The 20,139-nt window shown below is 46.3% G+C and overlaps 1 protein-coding gene across 1 annotated transcript in view; it reads left to right on the top strand.

Moving 5' to 3' along the window:
- The window catches only part of LOC130367287 (extracellular calcium-sensing receptor-like), a 55,777-nt gene that overhangs the window by 16,543 nt on the left and 19,095 nt on the right, over positions 1–20,139 (top strand). Inside the window, exon 5 of the mRNA XM_056569692.1 lies at positions 17,885–18,112. Within this exon, the coding sequence (XP_056425667.1) occupies positions 17,885–18,112 (228 nt within the window). The remainder of the gene's footprint in view (positions 1–17,884; positions 18,113–20,139) is intronic.

The raw sequence follows: 20,139 nt of genomic DNA, 5'->3' as shown, positions 1-20,139 counted from the left end.
CAGCTCCCAAAGCAAAAATATAGAAAAAATTTAAAGTCCAAAATGTATTGATCCATATCAAAAGCGTTAAAGAAAAACACAGTGAAGGTAAAACCCCTTCGCTTATGTGTTTCGGACCAAAACGAATCGGCGTAGGAGTTTTACCTTCACTTGGTGTTTTTCTTTAATGCTTTTAATATGGATCAATACATTTTGCACTTTTAATTTTTTCTATATTTTTGCTTTGGGAGCTGGATACCCTTCCTTTCATTAGTTAATAACACATATATGTTGGGTACAATTGAGATAGAACATTTAATATAAGAAGTATATCCTGTTAGTGAAGTGTACTTACATATATATATATATATATATATATATATATATATATATATATAATCCAAATGAAAGCGGCACCTCCTGAAAAGAGTATGGTTGGGTGCACGCCCTAGAACCTCGGTGCTCCGGTCCGTAGTAAATATAAATCAATGTAGGCAGCACACCAAAATTAGTGCAAAATTCAAGTGTTTATTCCAGGGATAAACACTTGAATAGTATTAATCCATCTATAGAAGTTAAAATCATGTAATACAAAACTGTGTAGAAAAGTAATTTTAAAAACACTATACGGACTGGTTATTACGTCCTTTGTTAACAGCTATACCAGCTTATATTAAGGACACTCAACACCTACTTCAGTTAGTGGGAGATTTAAAATGGGAGACAGGATGGTTATTATGTTCGATCGATGTCGTAAGTTTATATACCCGCATCCCCCATGAAGCGGGGGTTAGGGCAGTACGACATTTTTTGGAAAGCACTGATAAAACAGCAGAGTACATTAACTTCGTCTGCGAATCCCTACATTTTATTCTGACAAACAGCACATTTAAATATGAGGAAGATTGGTACAGACAGGACACCGGGACCCCGATGGGGACACCGGTGTCCTGTACATACGCTAATATCTTCCTAGCGATGCTAGAAAATGGGTATGTTTATTCTAGTAAAAATCCTTTCATTCAGTATATTCAGTCATATTCGAGATTCGTGGATGACATCTTGATAATTTGGTCAGGGACAGAGTCCCAATTTCAAGAATTTGTCACATATCTAAATAACACCAATGACATGAATATGTCCTTTACGTCCCAAGTAGGGGGAGAATCAATAGAATTTCTAGATGTCCGCTTGTTAGCAACAGGTAACAAAATAACAAGTGAAGGGTACCGTAAAAGTGTAGCTAAAAACACAATACTACACTATGAAAGCTCACACCCAGAATGTGTCAAAAAGGGAATTCCGTATGGACAATTCGTCCGGCTTAAAAGAAATAATACATCAGAAAACATGTATAAAGTTCAAGCAGATGAATTACAAAGTAGATTAAAAGAAAGGAAATATCCCGATACAATGTTAATAACAGCTAGAAAAAGAGCAGACAATTTAAAAAGGGAGGACCTACTTAGGTCGAAAAACAGAAAAAAGAGAAATGAGGATGATAAGAGGTTTATATTTACATTCAAAAATTCACCAGTGAATAAAGTGATCGAGCAAGCGATTAGGAGTAACTGGTTTATAATAGAAGGAGACGAGGACCTGAGAAATGTAGCTAAAAGGAAACCACTTATAGCATATAAAAAAAATAAAAAACTGGGTGATACTTTGAAAAATCACACAAAAAAATCCAGAATTACAAAAGGATCTTGGTTTAATGATATCGTCCCTGTAGGTAACTACCAATGCAAAAGTTGTAATTATTGTAAACTATGGTCTAAAATGGTCTAAAAACTATGCGCATAGGATCCGTAGCACACACGGTAAATACCCTCATTACTTGTCGCACAAAATATGTTGTGTATGTAATATTCTGCCCGTGCGGCTTTTTCTATGTGGGAAAAACTATCAGACCTCTATTTAATCGCATACGCGAACATATTTATTCTTTATGCACCCGAAAAGGTGCGCCGCGTCTGATTAACCACATAGTTGAAGCGCACGGAGCAAATCCAGAAGCCATATCCTTTGCAGGAATAGAAAGAATGGAGCATAGACCAGGTATATCACGTGACAAATATTTACTTCAGAGAGAAACCTATTGGATTTTAAAAACGGAAGCAACTGGCCCTTTGGGTCTGAATGATCGAGTTGATTTAGCCCCATGTTTTTAAAGTTACTTTTCTACACAGTTTTGTATTACATGATTTTAACTTCTATAGATGGATTAAGACTATTAGAGTTACCACCCATCTTTTCCGTCACTGACTACGTGTCACCAGGTGATAGGTTAATAGGAGGTCCTTACCTGTATTTAGAGTCACGTATTAGTTACTCAGCATAGGCCAGATGAAGCATGTGGAACATGTGAAACGGTTCCGTAGCCAGACAGCTGTACCCCCTGTACGTCTTTCTCTCCCCATGTATGTGAGTACCAATAAAGAAGAAACTGCTTGAAAATCAGCTCCGGTGAGTCGCCGACTTCTTTCTTATTCTATTGTTATATGTATATATCAGATGAGAAGAAGGAATCAAAATGGCAGACAACCCAAAATGGCAGACAACCACATCAGCGAAAGTAGGTATACACAAGGAAAACCTAAAAAGATCTTCTTTACATATGCTGATGTGGTGCCCACAAGGAGGATGGGTGGAGTAGCCAAGGGCAGCTGAGGGTAGAAGTCACTCGGGCAAAGTTTCTATTGTGGTCACAGATGGCTTAGTGGCTGACTAGTTTAGTATTGTCCCCTTTGAGCTCTTGCAACTTTTCTTACTGTTGGTCTGCACAATAGATAATAGTCCTTGACTAGAGTTGAGCAAACTTTTGAAAAGTGTGGTTCACTGGACTCGCTGAACTTTTTGAAAATCGCAACTTCAGTTTGGCTCGGTTCAACTCGAACTAAATACGTTTATGACACTGCCTAACAGCTCTAAACCCCTGTCTAACACTGTTAGTAATGTATTCAACTAGTTTTAAAGTGTTTTAAAGGCTCAGGTAAGGCAACATACTGTAACCCATGGTAACTATTACAGCTCGTCCCTTTTTAGGCTTATTCACACCAAATAAAGGGGTATAAAGTATCCCTGGTTGTCGGTAGATGCCTGCTGGTGTTAATATAAACGCAGAGGCATGGAAAGACACAGAAACTCTATCCCAGATGATGGCTTGCATAGGTGTAGGCCTGGCTGGAAGTAGGGTGATGGTGCATTGGTGTTCTTAGTAGTATCCAGTGTACAGCAGGTGGTGGTGGTGTTAGTAGTGTACAGGATGAGATGGTGGAGTTATGTCAATAGGGTACAGCAGGTGAGGGAAGACTGGTAGTAGCAGGAAGGTGGTAATTTAAAAATGTTTTAATTAAGTTTTAAATTTTGAAATGAAAATAAAAATTAAATTATATGATTCCTGAACTGGTGATGCTGACATGCATGGGTTGTGTATGCATAGAATTGGCATAAACTACTAGCAGAATATGTCATAGTGGCTTACTAAAGGGAAAAAAAGTAGTAGTCTGCGTAAAGCAGCAGGTTGTGACACTTTTAAAATTAATTCAAATTTGGCCAGCCATGTGACCCAGGTCTGGCTGGCTGCAGGGAGGTTGCAAAGCAACCTTCAGCATGTCAGAGTGGCAGACCAGGCCTGGCTGGAAGTAGCCGGTTGCCCAAAAAAAAATATGAATTTGACCAGCAGCCCTGGCTGGCCACAGTGTTTTTGCAAAAGCAACTGCAAATAATTTGAATTTTGCTGGCAGAGGTTGTGTAGCATTGACTCTGCAGAGAACGGAGACTGGACCCCTGTTCAATCAATTTGAAATTGGCCAGCAGCCCTGGCTGGCTACACGTTGTTTGCAAAAGCAAGGGTAATAAAGTTGAATTTTTCCCCAGCCTGCCAGGTGGCCCGGCCTGGCTGGAAGTAGCCGGTTGCAAAAAAAATAAACTATTTTCATGTACAACACAAATAGAGAAACACGGCTGCACATCCACCATTTGTATTTTGATCTACTTGCTTCTCAGCATAATATCAAAAACGAACAGGTTGTTAGTATACATTTTGATCAAAAAGTACAAGCCCACTCGCCACGTCAAGGCCACCTAGTCAGAGTGGGTCCCCAACCCAACAGTGGCGTAGCGCCGGGCGGCGACAACTGCCTCCGAGACACCATGCCCACAGGGGGAGTGACCCAGTGGCCAGGCAGCCCCACTGCTGCCCGACCAAGCCCCTGGGACACCCCACAGACAAAGCATCACAGAATCAATGGCTGCCACAGAGAAACACACCAGTGGGAAACCTACCATATGCTAGGAGGACACCCATATGCAGTCTCCTGCTAATTAAAAATGCCTGGGCTGAATGGGTGGTCAGCACTCCGCCCCACCCCCACAGCCCAACCCTATATAAAGTAGCAGGGAGCTACACAAGGGCATTTTCTTTTCTAGCAGTCTCCCAGTTTGACTGGGAGCACATGGTAAGTGAGCTTTTACACCCTGTTCACATTGGTGTTGTGCTGTGCGGTGTCCATTGTTACTGTGGTGCCGTTTCTGTGGGTAGCGCAGCCCAGGGACTGGTTTGAGTGGTATTGGGTTGGCTCTGCCAGTGGGTTGCTCCCCTTGTGGGCACTGGTGTTGCCGTGGTGGTGGTCGCCTCCCAGTGCTTCGCCATTTTATGCTAGGGACGTTAGGGACCCACTCTAAATAGGTGGCCTTGACGTAGTGAGTGGGCTTGTACTTTTTGATCAAAATGTATACTAACAACATGTTAGTTTTTGAATTTATGCTGAGAAGCAAGTAGATCAAAATACGTATAGTGGATGTGCGACCATGTCTTTCTTTACTTGAATTCACATTGTGTTTTCTATCCCTTCCTTTTTTATTGGTCAGCATTCTGCCCCACCCCCTCAGCCCAACCCTATATTAAGTAGCAGGTAGCTACACAAAGGCCTTTTCTTTTCTAGCAGTCTCCCAGTTTGACTGGGAGCACATGGTGAGTGAGCTTTTACACCCTGTTCACACTGGTGTGGTGCTGTGTGGCATCCATTGCTGCTGTGGCGCCATGTCTGTGGGGAGTGTGGCCCAGGGGCTGGTTTGAGTGGTATTGGGGCGGCTCTGCCAGTGGGTCGTTCCTCCTGTGTGCACAGGTGTTGCGACGGTCACTGCCCAGTGCTACGCCATTTTATGCTAGGGAAGTTAGGGACCCACTCTAAATAGGTGGCGTAACGTGGCAGGGCTTGTACTTTTTGATCAAAATGTATACTAACAACATGTTAGTTTTTGAATTTATGCTGAGAAGCAAGTAGATCAAAATACATATTGTGGACCATGTCTTTCTCTAGTTGAATTCACAAAAAAACTTGTTTAAATTGGCCAGCAGTACTGGCTGGCTGCAGGGTGTTTGAAAAATGTCCATGATTACCTGCCAATCCCTGAGCTGTTAATACCACTGGCTCCAGAAATTGTCTTGCTGTTGCATGGGAAAGTCGGTTACCGCTTTGTGCTGCTAATAGTGACGATCCAACATGTGTAAAGTGGAGTTCCACTGTGTTGGAATGTCGCAAATAAGGCAGCGTTGTGAAACAGTGTTTTGGTGCTGTAGGTGAAGCAAATCATGTTTAAATGTATACGAACAGCAAAACCCAGACAAGTTGCCAAGAAACATTTTACTACAAGGTTTAGCCGGTGTGCCAAACAGGGAGAGTGTGTCATGCTACCTAGAAGCAGCGCTTCAATGATGTTTGTGCCATTATCGGTGACAACCTTTCCCAATATCAACTCATGAGTTGGGAACCAGTGTGAAACCTCTTGTTGCAGACAGGACAGCAGTTCCTCCGCCATGTGGCTTTTCTGGCTCAGGCTCAGCAAGTCTCACACAAAATGGCAACAGTTGATTTTTCAGGAGAGTGGGGGAGGAGAAGGAGAATAAGCTACGCTTTTTCCCGTGAGGTGCAATATGTCCGTGGAGGATTGGTGCAACCAGGTCCGCCATCAGGGGGGGTACAACCCATACACCTGTATGGGGCCCGGAGATTCATGGAGGCCTGGCCGGCCCTGGACCTTTTTTTTTTTTTTCGGCCTGTCAGTGAGTGACTGCGACTGTCGCTCACTGACCGCTGGGGGCCCCCAGGACTATGACCAGGCCTCATAGTCCGGGGGGCCCGCAGGACCATGGCCCGCTCTTTCTAGGGGGGCGGGCCCCTTAAGAGTCACGGCAGGGCCGGACAGGCCAGGGGCTGATGGGAGTCGATGTGCTTCGCGAAGGCACGCACGTCTACTCTATTCACATGACCTGTCCCTGCGTGATCTCCAGTCCAGACGATCCTCCCCATGCACAGGAGCAGCAGCAGCCTCTGCTGCCAGCAGGGTAGGTGAACTTGCGGGGGCGGGGGGTTTGCAATGGTGATGAGAGGTGCGGGGGGAGAGGTGCTTGGGGTGGAGGTGATGAGAGGTGCAGGGGTGTGTGTGTGTGATGAGAGGTGCAGGGGGGGTGATGAGAGGTGCAGGGGGTGATGAGAGGTGCAGGGGGTGATGAGAGGTGCAGGGGGGGTGATGAGAGGTGCATGGGGGTGATGAGAGGTGCAGGGGGGTGATGAGAGGTGCAGGGGGGGTGATGAGAGGTGCAGGGGAGACGGTGATGAGAGGTGCAGGGGGGTGATGAGAGGTGCAGTGATGAGAGGTGCAGGGGGGGTGATGAGAGGTTCAGGGGGGGTGATGAGAGGTGCAGGGGGGTGATGAGAGGTGCAGTGCAGGAGGGGTGATGAGAAGTGCAGGGGGGTGTTATGGGGGTGATCAGAGGTGTAGGGGGTGTTATGGGGTGATGAGAGGTGCAGGGGGGTGTTATGAGGGTGATGAGAGGTGTAGGGGGTGTTATGGGGTGATGAGAGGTGCAGGGGGGTGTTATAGGGTGATGAGAGGTGCAGGGGGGGGGTGTTATGGGGTGATGAGAGGTGTAGGGTGGTGTTATGGGGGTGATGAGAGGTGTAGGGGGGTGTTATGGGGGTGATGAGAGGTGTAGGAGGGTGTTATGGGGGTGATGAGAGGTACAGGAGGTGTTATGGGGGTGATGAGAGGTACAGGGGGTGTTATGGGGTTGATGAGAGGTACAGGGGGTGTTATGGGGTTGATGAGAGGTGCAGGGGGGTGTTATGGGGGTCATGAGAGGGGCAAGGGGGTGTTATGGGGGTGATGAGAGGTGCAGGGGGTTTTATGGGGGTGACGAGAGGTGTAGGGGGTGGTGTTATGGGGGTGATGAGAGGTGCAGGGGGGGTGATGAGAGGTGTAGTGGCGTGTTATAGTGGTGATGAGAAGAGGTGCGGGGGGGGGTTATAGTAGTGATGAGGAGAGGTTTGGCGGGGGTTATGGGGGTGATGAGGACACAGGATAAGAGGGGGTGTATATGTATATATGATGTGTATGCATGTGTGGCAGTTTTATATTCAGTACAGTGTGTGGCAGGATTAAATTCAGTGAATACAGTGTGGGGCAGGATTATATTTAGTGGGTAAAGTGTATAGCAGTATTACATTCAGGGTACAGTGTGGGGCAGGATTATATTTAGTGGGTACAGTGTATAGAAGTATTATATTCAGGGTACAATGTGGGGCAGGATTATATTTAGTGGGTACAGTGTATAGCAGTATTATATTTAGTGGGTATAGTTTGGGGCAGGATTATATTTAGTGGGTACAGTGTATAGCAGTATTATATTTAGTGGGTATAGTGTGGGGCAGGATTATATTTAGTGGGTACAGTGTATAGCAGTATTATATTCAGGGTACAGTGTGGGGCAGGATTATATTTAGTGGGTACAGTGTATAGCAGTATTATATTTAGTGGGTATAGTGTGGGGCAGGATTATATTTAGTGGGTACAGTGTAGAGCAGTATTATATTCAGGGTACAGTATTGCAGTATTATATTCAGGGTACAGTGTGGGTCAGTATTATATTCAGGGTACAGTGTGGGGCAGTATTATATTCAGGGTACAGTGTGGGTCAGTATTCTATTCAGGGTACAGTGTGTGGCAGGATTATATTCAGGGTACAGTGTGGGGCAGTATTATATTCAGGGTACAGTGTGGGGCAGTATTTTATTTAGGGTACACTTTCTGGTTATAATGATTACTGTCTTCATGCAGAGGATGAGGATCTGCTGACAGTGAGGAGCCAATGATGTCTGGACTTGTAAGTTCTGCAGTGATGATGGGTTAAACTGTGTCCAATCTGTGTCTCTTCAGCTGTTACAAAACTACAACTCCCATAATGCCTGAGGCTCTCCAGACATGAAGGGAGTTTTAGCTTTCCAACAGCTGGAGAACCACTTCAACTGAGGTGATCGGTGGGGGTCTCAGCAGTCAGACCCCCACCAAAAAAAATGGGCTGCTTATTCTAAAATGCCTGTGCGGTGCTGTATAACACTGTGCTATTAAAGGAGTTTTCTGGTAAAAAAATAACTTATCCCCTATCCAAGGATAGGGGATAAGTTATAGATCACAGGGGGGTCCAAGCGCTGGGACCCCCTGCGATCTCCTGCACGGGGCCCCGGCAGTTTGCTGGAAGCTGACGTTTGTACCCTACAGGGGTGTGCCAGCCCCCTCCATGTATCTCTAAGGGGTACATGGAGGGCCGTGTCAGTCGGTGCTCTGTGCGGGTACGGCACGCCCCCCTTCCAGCCAAGATAGCAAGGGGCCCAATGCTCTGACCCCGCGCAATCTATAACTTATCTCCTATGCTTGGATAGGGGCTAAGTTATTTTTTACCTGTCAACTCCTTTAATAGCACAGTGTTATTCAACACTGCACTCTGCTCTAATCTAATTAGAGATATATATGTCTAGAAAATAAAAATGGCGGGCAGACCCTGGGAGGGGGGGGGGGGGGCAGGCCTTGAGCTGCTTAAGGGGCCCCGAAATTTCTGATGGCAGCCCTGGGTGCTACTGTGGAGGTGACACTACAATTTCCTGGTTTCGTTGTGGTGGAGCCTCATTCTGCAGGATGTTGACCTAGTTGACCGTAAAAGACATGCATTACCCCTGGCTGTAGTTACTACAACACATATCCACTGTGGCATGCACTGTTCTGCACACAGACAAGTTAATGGAGTGGACCACCCTCTCCGCCACATGATTGTGCAAAGCGGTAATAGCTTTCTTTGCAAAATAATGGCGACTAGGTGGATGCCACCTGAGCTGGGCACACCCCCATTAGTTGCCTAAAGGCCGTGGAGTCCACAAGATGGTATGGGAGGGTCTGCATCACCAACAACTTGGCCAGGTACAAATTGAGTTGCAACAGGATGACTGGGAAAATTCTGTTGTCTGGAGGACATGGATTCCCCAATATATAACTTATGGGATCAGGGAGGAGCAGGTAATACAGAGGAGGCAAATCCCAAAAATGTACTGCCTGTGGAATAGTGTTGAGCGGCATAGGCCATATTCGAATTCGCGAATATTCGCGAATATATGGACGAATTGTTACGCCGAGCGCTCCGGGTCCCCGCTCCTCCCCGGAGCGCTCGCTTCACTCTCCCCGCGGCAGCGCTCCGGTCACGTCCTCTGACCCGGGGCGCTGCGATTCCGCTGTCAGCCGGGATGCGATTCGCGATGCGGGTAGCGCCCGCTCGCGATGCGCACCCCGGCTCCCCTACCTGACTCGCTCTCCGTCTGTTCTGTCCCGGCGCGCGCGGCCCCGCTCCCTAGGGCGCGCGCGCGCCGGGTCTCTGCGATTTAAAGGGCCACTGCGCCGCTGATTGGCGCAGTGGTTCCAATTAGTGTGTTCACCTGTGCACTTCCCTATATCACCTCACTTCCCCTGCACTCCCTTGCCGGATCTTGTTGCCTTAGTGCCAGTGAAAGCGTTCCTTGTGTGTTTCTTGCCTGTGATTCCAGACCTTCTGCCGTTGCCCCTGACTACGATCCTTGCTGCCTGCCCCGACCTTCTGCTACGTCCGACCTTGCTTTTGCCTACTCCCTTGTACCGCGCCTATCTTCAGCAGCCAGAGAGGTGAGCCGTTGCTAGTGGATACGACCTGGTCACTACCGCCGCAGCAAGACCATCCCGCTTTGCGGCGGGCTCTGGTGAAAACCAGTAGTGGCTTAGAACCGGTCCACTAGCACGGTCCACGCCAATCCCTCTCTGGCACAGAGGATCCACTACCTGCCAGCCGGCATCGTGACAGTAGATCCGGCCATGGATCCCGCTGAAGTTCCTCTGCCAGTTGTCGCTGACCTCACCACGGTGGTCGCCCAGCAGTCACAACAGATAGCGCAACAAGGCCAACAGCTGTCTCAACTGACCGTTATGCTACAACAGTTACTACCACAGCTTCAGCAGTCATCTCCTCCGCCAGCTCCTGCACCTCCTCCGCAGCGAGTGGCCGCTCCTGGGATACGCTTATCCTTGCCGGATAAATTTGATGGGGACTCTAAGTTTTGCCGTGGCTTTCTTTCCCAATGTTCCCTGCATCTGGAGATGATGTCGGACCTGTTTCCCACTGAAAGGTCTAAGGTGGCTTTCGTAGTCAGCCTTCTGTCCGGAAAAGCCCTGTCATGGGCCACACCGCTCTGGGACCGCAATGACCCCGTCACTGCCTCTGTACACTCCTTCTTCTCGGAAATCCGAAGTGTCTTTGAGGAACCTGCCCGAGCCTCTTCTGCTGAGACTGCCCTGTTGAACCTGGTCCAGGGTAATTCTTCCGTTGGCGAGTATGCCGTACAATTCCGTACTCTTGCTTCAGAATTGTCCTGGAATAATGAGGCCCTCTGCGCGACCTTCAAAAAAGGCCTATCCAGCAACATTAAAGATGTTCTGGCCGCACGAGAAATTCCTGCTAATCTACATGAACTTATTCACCTAGCCACTCGCATTGACATGCGTTTTTCCGAAAGGCGTCAGGAACTCCGCCAAGATATGGACTCTGTTCGCACGAGGCGTTTCTCCTCCTCGGCTCCTCTCTCCTCTGGTCCCCTGCAATCTGTTCCTGTGCCTCCCGCCGTGGAGGCTATGCAGGTCGACCGGTCTCGCCTGACACCTCAAGAGAGGACACGACGCCGTATGGAGAACCTCTGCCTGTACTGTGCTAGTACCGAACACTTCCTGAGAGATTGTCCTATCCGTCCTCCCCGCCTGGAAAGACGTACGCTGACTCCGCACAAAAGTGAGACAGTCCTTGATGTCTACTCTGCTTCTCCACGTCTTACTGTGCCTGTGCGGATGTCTGCCTCTGCCTTCTCCTTCTCTACAGTGGCCTTCTTGGACTCTGGATCTGCAGGAAATTTTATTTTGGCCTCTCTCGTCAACAGGTTCAACATCCCGGTGACCAGTCTCGCCAGACCCCTCTACATCAATTGTGTAAATAATGAAAGATTGGACTGTACCATACGTTTCCGCACGGAGCCCCTTCTTATGAGCATCGGATCTCATCATGAGAGGATTGAACTTTTGGTCCTCCCCAATTGCACCTCGGAAATTCTCCTTGGACTTCCCTGGCTTCAACTTCATTCCCCTACCCTGGATTGGTCCACTGGGGAGATCAAGAGTTGGGGGTCCTCTTGTTCCAAGAACTGTCTAAAACCGGTTCCCAGTAACCCTTGCCGTAACTCTGTGGTTCCTCCAGTAACCGGTCTCCCTAAGGCCTATATGGACTTCGCGGATGTTTTCTGCAAAAAACAAGCTGAGACTCTACCTCCTCACAGGCCTTATGATTGCCCTATCGACCTCCTCCCGGGCACTACTCCACCCCGGGGCAGAATTTATCCTCTCTCTGCCCCAGAGACTCTTGCCATGTCCGAATACGTCCAGGAGAATCTAAAAAAGGGCTTTATCCGTAAATCCTCCTCTCCTGCCGGAGCCGGATTTTTCTTTGTGTCCAAAAAAGATGGCTCCTTACGTCCTTGCATTGACTACCGCGGTCTTAATAAAATCACGGTTAAGAACCGCTACCCCTTACCCCTCATCTCTGAACTCTTTGATCGCCTCCAAGGTGCCCACATCTTCACTAAATTGGACTTAAGAGGCGCCTATAACCTCATTCGCATCAGAGAGGGGGACGAGTGGAAAACGGCATTTAACACCAGAGATGGACACTTTGAGTATCTGGTCATGCCCTTTGGACTGTGCAACGCCCCTGCCGTCTTCCAAGACTTTGTCAATGAAATTTTTCGTGATCTGTTATACTCCTGTGTTGTTGTATATCTGGACGATATCCTAATTTTTTCTGCCAATCTAGAAGAACACCGCCAGCATGTCCGTATGGTTCTTCAGAGACTTCGTGACAACCAACTCTATGCCAAAATTGAGAAATGTCTGTTTGAATGCCAATCTCTTCCTTTTCTAGGATATTTGGTCTCTGGCCAGGGACTACAGATGGATCCAGACAAACTCTCTGCCGTCTTAGATTGGCCACGCCCCTCCGGACTCCGTGCTATCCAACGCTTTTTGGGGTTCGCCAATTATTACAGGCAATTTATTCCACATTTTTCTACCATTGTGGCTCCTATCGTGGCTTTAACCAAAAAAAATGCTGATCCCAAGTCCTGGCCTCCTCAAGCAGAAGACGCCTTTAAACGACTCAAGTCTGCCTTTTCCTCGGCTCCCGTCCTCTCCAGACCTGACCCTTCCAAACCCTTCCTATTGGAGGTTGATGCCTCCTCAGTGGGAGCTGGAGCTGTTCTTCTACAAAAAAATTCTTCCGGGCATGCTGTCACTTGTGGTTTTTTCTCTAGGACCTTCTCTCCAGCGGAGAGGAACTACTCCATCGGGGATCGAGAGCTTCTAGCCATTAAATTAGCACTTGAGGAATGGAGGCATCTGCTGGAGGGATCAAGTTCTCCTGTTATTATCTACACCGACCACAAGAACCTCTCCTACCTCCAGTCTGCCCAACGGCTGAATCCTCGCCAGGCCCGGTGGTCTCTGTTCTTTGCCCGATTTAATTTTGAGATTCACTTTCGTCCTGCCGATAAGAACATTAGGGCCGATGCTCTCTCTCGTTCCTCGGATGCCTCAGAAGTTGAACTCTCTCCGCAACACATCATTCCACCTGACTGCCTGATCTCCACTTCTCCTGCCTCCATCAGGCAGACTCCTCCAGGAAAGACCTTTGTTTCTCCTCGCCAACGCCTCGGAATCCTCAAATGGGGTCACTCCTCCCATCTCGCAGGTCATGCGGGTATCAAGAAATCTGTGCAACTCATCTCCCGCTTCTATTGGTGGCCGACTCTGGAGACGGATGTCGTGGACTTTGTGCGAGCCTGCACTGTCTGTGCCCGGGATAAGACTCCTCGCCAGAAGCCCGCTGGTTTTCTTCATCCTCTGCCTGTCCCCGAACAGCCTTGGTCTCTGATTGGTATGGATTTTATTACTGATTTACCCCCTTCCCGTGGCAACACTGTTATTTGGGTGGTCGTTGATCGATTCTCCAAAATGGCACATTTCATCCCTCTTCCTGGTCTTCCTTCTGCGCCTCAGTTGGCTAAACAATTTTTTGTACACATTTTTCGTCTTCACGGGTTGCCTACGCAGATTGTCTCGGATAGAGGCGTCCAATTCGTGTCTAAATTCTGGAGGGCTCTCTGTAAACAACTCAAGATTAAATTAAATTTTTCTTCTGCATATCATCCCCAGTCCAATGGACAAGTAGAAAGGATTAACCAGATCTTGGGTGATTATTTGCGACATTTTGTTTCCTCCCGCCAGGATGACTGGGCAGATCTCCTCCCATGGGCCGAATTCTCGTATAACTTCAGGGTCTCTGAGTCTTCCTCCAAATCCCCATTTTTCGTGGTGTACGGCCGTCACCCTCTTCCCCCCCTCCCTACTCCCTTGCCCTCTGGTCTGCCCGCTGTGGATGAAATTTCTCGTGACCTTTCCATCATATGGAGAGAGACCCAAAATTCTCTCTTACAGGCTTCATCACGCATGAAGAAGTTCGCGGATAAGAAAAGAAGAGCTCCCCCCGTTTTTTCCCCTGGAGACAAGGTATGGCTCTCCGCTAAATATGTCCGCTTCCGTGTCCCTAGCTACAAGTTGGGACCACGCTATCTTGGTCCTTTCAAAATTTTGTGTCAAATTAATCCTGTCTCTTATAAACTTCTTCTTCCTCCCTCTCTTCGTATCCCTAATGCCTTTCACGTCTCTCTTCTCAAACCACTCATCCTCAACCGTTTTTCTCCCAAATCTGTTCCTCCCACTCCTGTTTCCGGCTCCTCGGACATCTTCTCGGTCAAAGAAATTTTAGCTGCCAAAAAGGTCAGAGGGAAAAATTTTTTTTTAGTGGACTGGGAGGGTTGTGGTCCTGAAGAGAGATCCTGGGAACCTGAGGACAACATCCTAGACAAAAGTCTGCTCCTCAGGTTCTCAGGCTCCAAGAAGAGGGGGAGACCCAAGGGGGGGGGTACTGTTACGCCGAGCGCTCCGGGTCCCCGCTCCTCCCCGGAGCGCTCGCTTCACTCTCCCCGCGGCAGCGCTCCGGTCACGTCCTCTGACCCGGGGCGCTGCGATTCCGCTGCCAGCCGGGATGCGATTCGCGATGCGGGTAGCGCCCGCTCGCGATGCGCACCCCGGCTCCCCTACCTGACTCGCTCTCCGTCTGTTCTGTCCCGGCGCGCGCGGCCCCGCTCCCTAGGGCGCGCGCGCGCCGGGTCTCTGCGATTTAAAGGGCCACTGCGCCGCTGATTGGCGCAGTGGTTCCAATTAGTGTGTTCACCTGTGCACTTCCCTATATCACCTCACTTCCCCTGCACTCCCTTGCCGGATCTTGTTGCCTTAGTGCCAGTGAAAGCGTTCCTTGTGTGTTTCTTGCCTGTGATTCCAGACCTTCTGCCGTTGCCCCTGACTACGATCCTTGCTGCCTGCCCCAACCTTCTGCTACGTCCGACCTTGCTTTTGCCTACTCCCTTGTACCGCGCCTATCTTCAGCAGCCAGAGAGGTGAGCCGTTGCTAGTGGATACGACCTGGTCACTACCGCCGCAGCAAGACCATCCCGCTTTGCGGCGGGCTCTGGTGAAAACCAGTAGTGGCTTAGAACCGGTCCACTAGCACGGTCCACGCCAATCCCTCTCTGGCACAGAGGATCCACTACCTGCCAGCCGGCATCGTGACACGAATATTCGTCATAAATTCGCGAATATTCGCATATTCGTAATATTCTCGTTTTATTTTCGCAAATGCGAAAAATTCACGTATACGAAAATTTACATATGCGAAAATTAGCATATACCAAAATTAACATAAGCAACAATTCGCATATGCGAAAATTAGCATATGCAAATGTTCGCATATGCGAAAATTCGCACGCCAGTGTCACACAGTAGTATTAGAGCCTTCTTTACACCACACAAGCTGGAAGCAGAGAGGGGTGATCACTGTGATGTGTACTGTGAAAAAAACAAACAAAAAAAAACGAATATTCGTAATTACGAATATATAGCGCTATATTCGCGAAATTCGCGAATTCGCGAATATGCGATATTCGCGAATAATATTCCAATTGAGAATATTCGCGAGCAACACTACTGTGGAAGAGGCCTGGCTTTTAGACAGGTTAGACAGTCGGGATGGATGTGGAGGATCATCAGTAGCAGCAGCGTTTTCCTTACATTGTGACTGTCCCACTTGGCCTTGTGGTGACATTCCAAATGCCCACATAGAGATGTGGTTCATACACTCTTACTTTCTGTTTGTAGAGATGAAATATTGCCATGTTTTCTGCATCAGGTAAGGTGGAAAAAAAGTTTCACGCATGAGAATATCGGACAGGGACTGCACCACATGACTGTGCCTCTCCTATGGATGTTTTTTTCAATGGAACCTGAACATGTAGCTATGTTGCCGTCACCTGAGCTCATCACACAAGCAGCCCTACATCTGTTACATTTCACAGATTTTTTTTCGGCTACATTCTTCTTTGCTGCCACTGCCACTACCCTTCTGCTCTGAACACATTAGCTAGTGCCAAGGTGGTTCCCACATTCTCCAACATCCCATCATCATTAACGTCAAACTACTCATCGTCCATGCCTCTCTGCATGGACTTCTTGGGCTCCTTTCTCCCCCTCAGCATAGCCATCTCAACACCTTACAATATCCCCACCATGCCTACCAACACCGGTCCCACTTGTGCTGGGCTCGACCACTGATTCCACCTCCACGACCTTGTCAACACATTCCAATGCTTGACTGTCCCTGCACATATCCTCCTCGTGGCTAGTGCTATCCTTCTGTATCGCAGCGGGGGAGGCAAATCCAGAGGAAGCATAGCATTTAGGATGGTTCTTTCCACTTCCCCATGTGAGTGTAGACATGAAGGAATTCACTGACTGGTGGCTCAGTGTCAGATTGTCAGAGTCTTCCTCTTCAGAAGTCATATGAGAGAAAAATTCCGGTAAAGCCGGATCATACTGTAAAACCAGATAATCGCTCTCAGGCAGTGAGAACTTGAGATGGCTGACATGGCTACCACACGACACCTGGCTACAGTTACCATTACCTGTACTAGTACTGCCATAAGTATTCTTACTGGCAGAGAACATGGTGGGGTCTTCTGCCCTTTACCCTGTCCACCAACTTATTTTCCAAACATGTTTTTTTCTGGTTACTTTTATCCTTTTTGGGTGAATCTTCACCAACCTACTTCAAATTTTAAACTCTTCGAATGCTTTTTGCTTAGCAGAGATGACAGCATAATGAGTTTTGCGGAACAATTTTAAATGCACCAGAACTGTATAACACTACAGGCTAGATATGTGTAACTCTAACCTGCTTTTTGCGTCCTAGAGATGACAGCACAATGAGTACTGAAGGTGTTTGCATAACAATATTAAATGCATCAGAACCGTATAACACTACAGGCTAGATACATGTTACTTAAAGGGGTACTCCGGTTGAAAACAATCTATTTTAAGTCAACTAGTGCCAGAAAGTTATACAGAATTGTAAATTACTTCTATTAAAAAATATTATCCCTTCCAGTATTATCAACTGCGGTATTCAACAGATAAAGTTCTTTTCTTTTTGAATTTATTTCTGTCTGTCCAAAGTGCTCTCTACTGGCACCTCTGACCATGTTAGGAACTGTCCTGACCAGGAACAAGTCCCCGTAGCCAAACCTCTCCTAATCTGGACAGTTCTTGACACTGACAGAGGTGTCAGCAGAGAGCACTGTGGATAGATAGAAAATAAATTAAAAAAGAAAAGAACTTCCTCTGTAGTATACAGCAGCTGATAATGACTGGAAGGATTAAGATTTTTTTATAGAAGTAATTTACAAATTTGTTTAACTTTCTGCCACTTTCTGGTTGATTTAAAATAAATTGTTTTCCACCAGGTGGCAGAGAAGACAGCATAAAGAGTACTGAAGGTGTTTACGGTATAATATTAAATGTATCATAACCATATAACACTACAGGCTAGATACGTGTAACTTAAACATGCTTTTTGATGGCAGGGATGACAGGACAATGCGTACTTAAGGTGTTTGCAGAAATCTATTATATTCATTACTGTGTTGAAAGGTCCTATAGGTATATAGGTGCCACTTGAATTTGCTTTGTGGATGGGTGGCACAGATCAACAGAGCTGGTTCAGGAACACTATTCAATTCAGGAATATGCAAGTATGAGGTTTTAAAAAAGGCTTTGGATAAACTACAGAAACAGAACAAGGTAAAAACTAAATAGGACCAAACTAATAATCCATGGCTATACAAAGTACAAAGACATATATAGCAAAGCAAATTTAAAAAAGCATCAAGTGCTAAAAGTCTCTAGAGGCCTGAAATAACCCCTCCTAGCTGCCTATTGTTCTAAGACTGTAACTGTTTCCTAACTAGGAAAAATATATACACAGACTGGTCTCTGGTCTCTCTTATTATTCAGAATATCGTAATTGATATTTTTTATTCTAATCTTTTTCCCACTACAGCTCACTTACTATATACGGAGGGTCCGGCTTAACATTAATGTGGAGAATGAGAAATATTTTGATGAGAATGGGGATCCTCCTGGAGTCTACCCCATCATTAACTGGCAGCTGAAGGCAGACGGGACCCTGACACAGATTAAGATTGGCGGCTATAACAGTAAAGCCCCTTCTTCTCAGACTTTGACCATGGATACAAGTCTGATTGCATGGAAGCTGGGGAGTAAACAGGTGGGTGAAAATACTAAGGGGGAGATTTACCAAAACCTGTCCAGAAGAAAAGTTGCTGAGTTGCCCATAGCAACCAATCAGTTTGCTTCTTTCATTTTGCAGAGGCCTTGTTAAAAATGAAAGAAGCGATCTGATTGGTTGCTATGGGACACTTAGCAACTTTTCCTCTGGACAGGTTTTGATAAATCTCCCCCTAAAAGTAGAAATATTTACAAGAGCTGAATGGGGATGTTATAGGTTTTTAAAATGCATCACAAGGGGTACTCAGGTGAAAAACTATTTTTTTAAATCAATTGTTGTCAGAAAGTTAAACAGATAAGTAAATTACTTCCATTTAAAAATCCTAATCCTTCCAGTATGTATCAGCTGCTGTATGCTTCACAGGAAGTTCTTTTCTTTTAACCCTTAACCTCTTCAGGACCAGGCCAATTTTTACTGTAGGGCCAGAGAGTTTTTTGCACATCTGACCACTGTCACTTTAAGCGTTAATAACTCTGGGATGCTTTTACCTTTCATTCTGATTACCAAGAATGTTTTTTCGTGACATATTCTACTTTATGTTAGTGGTAAATTTTTGTCGATACTTACATAATTTCTTGGTGAAAAATTCCAAAATTTTATGAAAAAATTGAAAATGTTGCATTTTCCTAACTTTGAAGCTCTTGGCTTGTAAGGAAAATAGACATTCCAAATAAATTATATATTGATTCACATAAACAATATGTCTACTTTATGTCTGCATCATAAAGTTGACATGTTTTTACTTTTAGAAGACATCAGCTTCAAAGTATAGCAGCAATTTTCCAATTTTTCACAAAATTTTCAAAAGCAGAATTTTTCAGGGACCAGTTCAGTTTTGAAGTGGATTTGAAGGGCCTTCATATTAGAAATACCCCATAAATTACCCCATTTTAAAAACTGCACCCCCAAAGTATTCAAAATGACATTCAGTAAGTGTGTTAACCCTTTAGGTGTTTCACAGGAATAGCAGCAAAGTTAAGGAAACAATTCAAAATCTTAATTTTTGACACTTGCATGTTCTTGTAGACACAGTTTTTGAATTTTTACAAGGGGTAGAAGGAGAGAAATCTTCCTAAACTTTGTAACCCAATTTCTCTTGAGTAAGGAAATACCTCATATTTGTATGTAAAGTGTTCGGCGGGTGCAGTAGAGGGCTCAGAAGGGAAGGAGCGGGAGAGTGAGTTTTTCTGAAATGGTTTTTGGGGGGCATGTTACATTTAGGAAGCCCCTATGGTGCCAGGACAGCAAAAAAAACACATGGGATACTATTTTGGAAACTGCACCCCTCAAGGAACGTAACAAGGGGTACATTGACCCAGTTTTTGAATTTTTACAAGGAGTAAAAGGAGAGAAATCTTCCTAAACTTTGTAACCTAATTTCTCTCGAGTAAGGAAATACCTCATATGTGTATGTAAAGTGTTCGGCGGGCACAGTAGAGGGCTCAGAAGGGAAGGAGCGACAATGGGATTTTGGAGAGTGAGTTTTTCTGAAATGGTTTTTGGGGGGCATGTCCCATTTAGGTAGCCCCTATGATGCCAGGACAGCAAAAAAATGCCCACATGGCCTACTATTGTGAAAACTACACCCCTCAAGAAATGTAACAAGGGGTACAGTGAGCCTTAACACCCCACAGGTGTTTGATGACTCACTGTGCTCACTGGATGTGTAAATGATATTTTTTTTTTCACTAAAATGCTGGTTTTCTACCAAATTTTAAATTTTTACAAGGGGTAATAGGAGAAAATGCCCCCCAAAATTTGTAACCCCATCTCTTCTGAGTATGGAAATACCCATGTGTTGGCGTCAAGTGCACTGCGGGCGAACTACAATGCTCAGAAGAGAAGGAGTCACATTTGGATTTTGGAAAGCAAATTTTGCTGAAATGGTTTTTGGGGGGCATGTCCCATTTAGGAAGCCCCTATGGTGCCAGAACAGCAAACAAAACCCAAATGGCCTACTATTTTGGAAACTACACTCCTCAAGGAACGTAACAAGGGGTCTGCTG

This window comes from Hyla sarda, chromosome 4 (assembly GCF_029499605.1).
Source record: "Hyla sarda isolate aHylSar1 chromosome 4, aHylSar1.hap1, whole genome shotgun sequence".
NCBI classification, from domain to species: domain Eukaryota; kingdom Metazoa; phylum Chordata; class Amphibia; order Anura; family Hylidae; genus Hyla; species Hyla sarda.
Note: the sequence above shows the minus strand (reverse complement) of the source record. Positions and strands in the feature narration are given on the sequence as shown.